This window comes from Elaeis guineensis, chromosome 4 (genome assembly GCF_000442705.2).
Source record: "Elaeis guineensis isolate ETL-2024a chromosome 4, EG11, whole genome shotgun sequence".
Classification (NCBI taxonomy): Eukaryota; Viridiplantae; Streptophyta; class Magnoliopsida; order Arecales; family Arecaceae; genus Elaeis; species Elaeis guineensis.
The window spans coordinates 130,584,078-130,592,898 of NC_025996.2; the positions used below are offsets into that span (position 1 = coordinate 130,584,078).

The 8,821-nt window shown below is 38.5% G+C and overlaps 1 protein-coding gene across 2 annotated transcripts; it reads left to right on the forward strand.

Moving 5' to 3' along the window:
- Positions 1 to 227: 227 nt before the first annotated feature.
- Positions 228 to 8,077, forward strand: LOC140850785 (probable protein phosphatase 2C 3). Of its 2 annotated transcripts, none has more exons than XM_073256802.1 (8): positions 228 to 698; positions 1,252 to 1,423; positions 1,534 to 1,687; positions 1,762 to 1,825; positions 1,952 to 2,059; positions 2,181 to 2,306; positions 2,510 to 2,742; positions 7,608 to 8,077. In XM_073256802.1, the coding sequence occupies exons 1-8, from the start codon at positions 459 to 461 to the stop codon at positions 7,912 to 7,914; spliced, it is 1,404 nt and encodes a 467-aa protein (XP_073112903.1). In that variant the 5' UTR covers positions 228 to 458; the 3' UTR covers positions 7,915 to 8,077. The 2 variants fall into 2 exon arrangements, with proteins under 2 accessions (XP_073112903.1, XP_073112904.1); XM_073256803.1 differs by having other exon boundaries at positions 416 to 698; positions 1,199 to 1,423.
- Positions 8,078 to 8,821: the final 744 nt, after the last annotated feature.

Here is an 8,821-nt window from a genome sequence, read left to right on the forward strand (position 1 = left end):
GTAGTTCTTTCCTACAAAATTGATCTTTGAACATTTTATTTTGCAAATTTCCTTTATTATCATATTTTCATCATGAAGCAATGCTCAAGGAGTATCTACCTACATATTCTAAATGCCTCCTTTTACTTCGAACCTTGAAACAAGTTAAAGAAAAAAAAAAGTCTTGTACGGTTGTACCCAAAAGAAAAAGTTTGTTTTTGTATTTCCCCCTCCCCCGGGCGGTGCCCATTTGATGGTGGTGGGGGTCTTGGTTCGTAGAATATCGGGGGGCATGATACCGTTCTCGTCCCGGTCAGCACCTGACCGCGTTTCCGCGTTGAACCATCAGCCGGCTCTTCTTCTTGTTGTTCTTCACTTCCTTGTACCAGATCTGAGCCCTGGGCCCTTGGGAATGAGAGATCGGAGGGTGTGAATCTCGAGGGCAGGGGAGGAGGAGGAGAGAGAGAGCGGCGGAAGAGATGGCCGAGCCGTCTGTAGCGGCGGCGGCGGCGGTGGAGGAGAGGCGGCGCCACCAGCGGGGCGATCTTGTGCCGCTAGCGGCGCTGATAAGCCGGGAGCTGAAGAACGAGAAGATGGAGAAGCCGTGCATTCGGTACGGTTGCGCCGCGCAGTCCAGGAAGGGGGAGGACTACTTCCTCATAAAGGTCGACTGCCACCGCCTCCCCGGCAACCCCTCTTCCGCCTTCTCCGTCTTCGCCGTGAGCATTTTGCCCCCCCCTCTCTCTCTCTCACCTTCGCTTGCTTTTGTAACAATTGATCTGCTCTTTTACTTCATTTTGGCACAATTACGTTTCTGATGGCTTTCGTGTGGTTGCTTGCTAAGTGAAGTTTGTTCGTGCTTTTGATCCTTTTAAGTTCTTAATTATTGATTGCTTTCTGTAGGAATTGACTTCTTTGGGTTATTCGATGGCATCTGTCATAAAAAGGTGCCACTTTTTGTGGAATTTAAGGTTCGTTGAACTAATTATAGAAAGGAAAACGGATGCATTGATGGGTGAAGGTTTTAACTGACATCATGAAGAAAGATTTTCTTGGATAATTGTTCTTAGCAGCCTGATCTGGGAGTTGCGAGGACTAAACTTTTTTTTTTTTTGCTCATCTTGTTTAATTTATAGTATCCTTTATGCTTCTAAGAATTATGATGTTTAGTTCCTTGAAGCCAATTCTATTTGTTTTTGTTGGCATTAATGCGATGCAGTTGGTGATAAGAAGAATTATTTGATGAGCAGAGCTGAGCTGAATTCTTTTCAGGTCTTTGATGGCCACAATGGGAATGCTGCGGCAATATATGCAAGGGATAACCTGTTGAATCATGTGCTGAGTGCAATACCACGTGGACTTAGCCGGGAAGAGTGGCTTCAATCTTTGCCTCGTGCACTTGTTGCTGGGTTTGTCAAGACTGACAAAGAATTCCAGAGCAGAGGCATGCGTGCTACTATTTTTTTTTCTTTCTTCATGATATTATTCTGTTGAAGATTTGGCCTATGCCTGGATGAACTAATACGGGGACGATTGATACATGGTGTTTACCAGGACAAACTTCTGGTACGACTGTCACATTTGTGATAATTGATGGATGGACCATCACTGTTGCTTCAGTTGGAGACTCCCGTTGCATTTTAGATGCTCATGGCGGGGTGGTTTCTCTACTGACTGTGGATCACAGGCTAGAAGAAAATGTTGAAGAGTGGGTACCTGGTGTGCTCTTTTATGTTATTCTTATAAAGTCATTCCCCTTTCTGCTGAACAATTGATGTGCAGGAGGGAACGGGTGACTGCGAGTGGAGGTGAAGTAGGAAGGCTTAGTATTATGGGTGGTGCCGAGGTGGGATTGCTTCGTGATCTGGTTTTCATTAGTATAAATAAATTAAAACAGACAATGGGAACATGTTAGGTCATTTTATGTGATGTTGAATAAATTAAATTCATCAGTTTCTTGCCTTCATTTCAGATTGGTCCCCTCCGATGTTGGCCAGGGGGTTTATGCCTATCAAGGTCTATTGGTGATATGGATGTTGGAGAATTTATTGTTCCCGTACCTTATGTCAAGCAAGTGAAGGTATTATTTATGTATCATATCAATTTCTTCTAATGGTTAATCTTTGATGACTTTTATATTCACTTCCATCTATCCTAATAGTCTTCATTTTTGTTTTAATGATTTTTTTTTGTACACCACACTATCAAATGCTGGGGGAAGACTTATCATTGCTTCAGATGGCATTTGGGATGCCCTATCCTCTGAGATGGCTGCAAAGTCTTGCCGTGGGTTGCCTGCTGAGCTTGCTGCCAGACAAGTTGTGAAGGTGATTAATTACTTATTGTGTCCCTTTTGAATTTGTCATTTGGAAGCTGTGTCACCATCCTGGTTTTAGTCCTTAGACAATATATTTTATGAAGTTCTATTGATGCATCAGTGTTGAATTTGATTGCTTTTGATGGCATAGATATAGATTATCCACCTAATTGTATGGTAAAGCATCCTTATCATTTTACTGCGAACATTCAGGAAGCACTGAGGACAAGGGGGCTGAAAGATGACACAACCTGCATCGTTGTTGACATAATTCCTCCTGATCATTCAGTACTGCCTCCATCTCCACCAAGAAAGATGAACAAACTCAAGTCTCTCATTTTTAGGAAAAGGTCAAAGGATTCTTCAAGTAAGCTGGCAAAAAAGTTGTCTGCTGTGGGTATTGTCGAAGAACTGTTTGAAGAAGGCTCAGCAATGCTTGCAGAAAGGTCAGAGTTGTTATAGGTTTCTCTGTAATTCGATAACAATATCATCTTGGAGTTCTTATCACAGATTTGATAATCTGTAAATTTTTTCCATCTTTTTATTCTGATGCTAGTTGCTATTTAGAGGGGAAAAATAAGTTCAACACCAGGACTGAGAAATTTATATCCGTCTTTATTTAGAATCTTGAGATACATACCAGATTCTGATATCATGTATGGGCATGAATGGGTTCTTCTTTGCTCTTTCCTTTCCTTTTCTTTTTTTTCCCTTTTTTTGGTATCCATGACCAGATATAGTAGCTTTGTGGTTTCATTTCTAAAGAGCTATATGGCTTTACTTGCTTTGCACTCTTTTTAATATGTACAAACACTCCTTGCCATGACCTGTAATGTCTCTTTTGTTTAAGGTATTCTGGAATGGGAATAACTTGACACGTTTTGACTACGGGTTTTTGACTTATATATTCATTCATCTTTTCATGCTTATAGCTGCATGATTCTATGTTTTGTTTAGTGAATCACTAAGTTGCAACTGGTACACATAACAATCTCCCTTAGTTGCAAATGGGTACACATAATTCATCAAAATGCTTTATGTAAATTTGTATGGTTAAGTTGTGATGCCATGTATTTTTTTTTGGCAGTACGGTATGCTCTAAAAACCGTTTGACATAATGAAGATGGTATTCTGAATTCTGAATCATTTCTTGGTGTCTCTCTTACACATAGTTATAAACAGTTGGAGAGTTGTATAACATATTAGCCAGGAAAGAGTCCAAGAGTGTCATTTATAGGTAGAACTAAGTAGGCAATTGTGTATCCAATAGAGAGAACAAGATCACTGTTGATGCTTGAAAATAGTTGACATCTATGGTTGAGGTTGGGCATCACACTCATATGGCTACCAGTATATATAGTATCCCATAATGAATCAGAATGGCTATTTTCTCATACTCATCAAAGTAGTTCACTTTGATTAGCACCTGGGTATATTTCATACTAAACAATTAAATATGGAATTATGGATGGGACCTTCTCTTCGAGGTCACTGTTGAAGTTAGTGATGACAATCTCATGTATACAGTATGCCCTGACCTGAGGCATGACTTCCCTCTGTTATCTTGCTTCAATAAATTTAGGACCAAACTTATGTATCAACCAGAATATCCTAGATTTATCCTTGATCAGAAGCACATTGGTTATTATGTTTTGTCATGAATAGGGGTAAGGATCGTCCAAGAAGGGACCCATCTATGGAAATTTACACATATCAAAACAGAGACATGTTGGACACATGAATTGTAGATCTAGCAATATTTTAATCATATCATTTTCATGCTTATAAATATTATTTATTTTGAATATAAACAAAATGATTTATTCAATTTTTTTTTGCATGCGCATTGGCTTTCAGTGGTGTCTGACCCATGATCTAAGATTTTGATAGGTGATGAAATTGATTGGCTATGGCCTATGACATTGATAATACTTTTTTTTTTAAAATGGACAAGCAATGTAAGGAGAGATGGAGGGACTAAATTGCAAAAATCATTGTTGTATTTGAAGAGAGACTTTTCTATCCATCTATCTACTCACATAGTATGAGTATACATCTTTATATATGGGAGGCCAATCCAGCCTGCTTCATTGTGACTATGGCACACCTATTGAATAAGAGGGACATGGTAGATTAGAAACCCAAGTTGCCCTTGGGGTTTGGTAGTTATTCATCAACATTAGCCTCTCTACTCTCTCTCTCTCTCTCTCTCTCCTCTCTCTCTCTCTGCTCTGCTCTGGAGTCCTCACCAAACTCATGTTCCATCGAATTGAGTAGATCAAACCAAGACCTTGATGTAGGGATTGGTTCATATGGGCTGACAAAACCCGATTAGGGTGGACTAATGAGTTGGACTCGAACAATGGATTAGGGTTTTCTAAGTATCCGGTTCCTTGGTCTAACCCTGAAGTGACCTACCACATCTGGGAGCCCTTAATGGTTTCCACTTACCTAAGGTTTCCATGCCACATGCCTAGGTTTCCTCCCTACGGCCGGCCCCTTAATGTTATAAATTGGGGGTGTGGGACTTGGGTAGAATGTGGGGTTGTTTCTCATATCTCAAATTGAGAACTCAAACAAGAGGTCTCAAGGTGCCACCCACTAAAGAAATATTGAGAGGAAGAAAGAGACGAGGAGACTTCTGAGTAATTCTTGGAGGGCCTATTGGGTGCAAGTACTCTGTAGGTTTGTATGATGCCTAAATAGTCTTTATCCATCTTACCACATCTTCTCATGTTCTTACATCTTCGCAGGTATTAATCTATCTTGATATGCATGTAATCTATGTTTTTATGGTGATTTATCAAAAAAGAGTGATCCATCATAATCTTCTGCTGCATTATGATGTTGGATTTCATTGTTGTCCTTCTATAACTTTCATCTATTGGAAAATTTTAGTTGAAACTTAGATTCTAAAATGTTTGCTGTTTTATTTTAGAAGGTGAAGCTAGCTTCAAGTTACCAAAAATCGAGTGTCTTGATGTTTGTACATAATTTTTTTAGTTGTGTTTCAAAGGTAAAAGTTAATAATTACACACAGCATGGCGTTAAGATTTTTATATCTGTAATCTTTATGCACTTGCATTTTGGCTGATGTTACCTATTTTTATACCTTAAAATTGAATTCTTCTCAATTGAAATATTGATCCATGAACACCTTATTTTTATCAAATGATGCTGATGGCATGCTGGCTTCACTTTTGAATAGCCATTTGCTTATAAGCAAGGTTGAGAATTTGGTTTTAGGTTTCTTGGGCTCGTAGAGCATTTTCACTTCCTCTGAAGGTCTCAGTCTAAATTAAACAGAAAAAGTTTTAGAGAATATAAAAAAAGGAGAAAAATAAAAGATTCCAAGACATCACACACAGTTTCTTTTTATTCTGTGTGTATGTGTGTGTGTGTGTGTGGATATAGGCTTTGTTTTATATTGGTAGGATTTCACTGAAAATAGTATTAAATATAAGTAAGTTTTAGTTGTCTAATGATGAATTATGTTGTGGAACATATGTTATTTGCTCATTTTAAACTTAGGTTGTTCAAAATTCATTATATTTGACAATTATATAGCTCTTAGTGCCTTGTGTATTAGAATCTCCTGCATCTTTTCAAACAGAACTTGAAAGGATGTTGAATTTGAGAATGTCCTTCACATATTTCGAGGTTATGTTCGCCATTTAATCCATCACAGTTATGGAATCTTATATTTATCTAGAAGATGCTCTTTTGATTTTTCTGGTGGTTTCTTGCATTAATTGTTAATTCTAGTCTGATAATTTCAAGCAGAATTCCTGAGTTGCTATAACATGGGTCTCTATGGAGCCTTGACCCGTTAAGGGGCCAAAGGCCCAACGCCAACTGACTAAGTTTTGCTGAAATCGCCAATTTATTGTTGATGCTACATATCTTTTGTTTGAAAACCAGAGATATGCCACCGCACCTTTTCTATTAATATATGTAGTTTACATTTAGCCAACTTTGTTCTTCATAGAGTGCACCCATCTGCAAATAAACTCCATCAATTTAACAATTACAATAGCATATCCAGCAGATTTTTAATTAAAAAAGCAACAGCAGCCAGTTTTGCTTACAGTAAACTTCATCAAGTGTCCATTACATCCTCTTCAGAGATCTAATAAATAGCCTGGAGAAGTCCAAACAATGAGTCAACCATTAGTCAGAATAAATGAATCAGCAATCACATGTGAGCCTTATTGGCGAAGTTTAAGAATATCAAGTAGAGGTTTTGTTGCAATCGTAGATCGAATCAAGTGTCAGAAGTGTGTACAAGATCAAAACCAGCTGGTTTTGGCTGCAGTGACTGAAAACTGGCAGACACCTGAAATTACGTGATGATTTTGGCTCGGACTTGACCAAAATAGATCCATTTTGGCCAAAATTTCCAAACCTTGGTTGTAAATTTGTTGGGGCAAAAACTTCCATGCAGTGTTTGTTGGAAGTCTAGAAAAAACATTTTTGGGATCTCTCTTTTTCTGCTGTTTGGTTCTCACTGTGTTTCCGTTGGTGTTAATGGTTTTTCTTCTTGTCGGCCACTATGAAATCACCTTATATGGCACTATCAGAACATTAGGTTACTCAAACTATGTGCATGTCATTCTTGAATTTGATGTCAGTTCTTCATAATAAAACCACCATGGCTCTTCATGTGATGTTAGAGAATTAAAGGTCCTCAAAAATGTACTTGAGTGGAGCACCAATGCTGATTCGTATTGTATGGAACTTTATAGCTCATAGTCAAAGATAATCTATGGTCTGTTTACAAGTTCATCATATGTTACATTTCAATGCAGTCAAAACAAAAGGTATATTGAATTAGTTGAATCCAAAACTGAAGAGTTTCAGTTTTGGTGTTGAATTTTTCAGCGGAATCTTTGAACCATGTTCCTTTCTACTACATGATCCATGGCAAACATATGCTTCTTCTTGTTATAGTTAGTTTCGCCTTGCCTTATACCTTGTTCTATTTGTCGGTATCAAGATGCTGGGTACAATGACTGCTGGCCAAGTGTAATCAACCCAGTGTTATTCGGCAGCATTTTGATAATTTGTTTGATCAAATAATTCATTCATTTGGTTTAATGTGTAGCCCATTATTCCTAGTATAAGGGTGCTTTATGGTGCAGTCCTTGATTGGTTGCCTGAAAGATATTTTGCTGCTGGTTCTACTTTTCTGGGAGCGTTTATGGTTCCCAGATCACTGATATTAAGCTGATTTCGTTGCACAATCGTGTCTCCGTTGCATGTCAGTCTTCTTCCATTGCTGAAGGCATGCTAATTTCTCTTCTAATTTCAGGTTAGGGAATGACTCATCAGCAGGGCAAGAAACATCAGGCCTGTTCACATGTGCTATCTGCCAGGTGGACCTTGCTCCAAGTGAGGGAATATCCGTTCATGCTGGTTCAATCTTTTCCACCAGTTCAAAGCCATGGGAAGGCCCCTTCCTATGCGCTGATTGCTGCAACAAGAAGGATGCAATGGAAGGAAAACGCCCTAGCGGAGTCACAGTGCTTATAGTTTCTCCCGCCCTTTCCTCCTGTTGTCCCCATTTAATTATTTTCTTCTTTGAATCTAATTTGCTGCCAATTTTGTGCGCTGCATGATTATTTTGACTTTGGGGATGAATGAGGCTCCGATGTATGTAATATCTGCGAAAAGGAACGGGCTTTGAATGATTATTTATGTTATTTGAAGTTGATTACCCACCTTACGAACTGTTATACTAGCTGACAAGTTGCATATATTGGCAACGAGTAATTCTTTGCGTCTTTGCTTGTAATTTATGAAAAGGTCTGGTACTAATTTTCTTCATCAGATGTATCATATTATCATAGTATTAGTTTGTATCATGATTTGTTGTTCTTGCGCTTTAAAGCAGCGATGAAACTATTGTGAATTGTGCCTGAGAAATTCTGTTGCTAGAGTGATATTTATAGCATTATATTTCCCGTTTCATGCTTTATTTTTCAGTGGGGTACCTTGTGTCAAATGAAACTTTTTTAGCTAGGTTGCACCTGTGATGGGAAGTGGAATTGCTATAGAAGCGGAAAATTATGGTGCCAGTTTACCATGAGATGAGGTGCTTCAATTATCGTTTTCTTCCTGGAAGCTTACATTGTTACGTAGGAACTGAGCCTTCAAAAGTTGGTAAACTCGATATCAAGGATCAACTAATAGATTTGCATCTCCTATATAGGAAGAGCTAATATTTCATCAGTGTCATATCTGTGTGCCATGAAATTAATTTTATGATATTGCTTTTCCAGGAGACGCTCAAGCTGCTCTAGCTTTTAGCCATTGTTTTCCAGGTTTTATTCCTGTCCATATTACAAAATCCATGGTAAGTGTATTTTCTCTTATCACCAGAAGTGCATTTCCCTGGACAACATTTTTTTTCCAAGATTTTTTCAAGAAAAATGGTGAAAAAATAATTGCCTAAGACAGGCTATGATAAGGGGCATTTGTAGTTGCATGAAAACCTTCAAAGCTTCGGAATGCCCCTCTCATGCT

Coding starts and splice junctions, on each gene's coding strand:
- LOC140850785 (XM_073256802.1), top strand. CDS start 459: ATGGCCGAGCCGTCTGTAGCGGCGGCGGCGGCGGTGGAGGAGAGGCGG. Junction 2,307..2,509: donor CTGCCAGACAAGTTGTGAAG/GTGATTAATTAC, acceptor GCGAACATTCAG/GAAGCACTGAGGACAAGGGG. Junction 2,743..7,607: donor TCAGCAATGCTTGCAGAAAG/GTCAGAGTTGTT, acceptor TTCTAATTTCAG/GTTAGGGAATGACTCATCAG.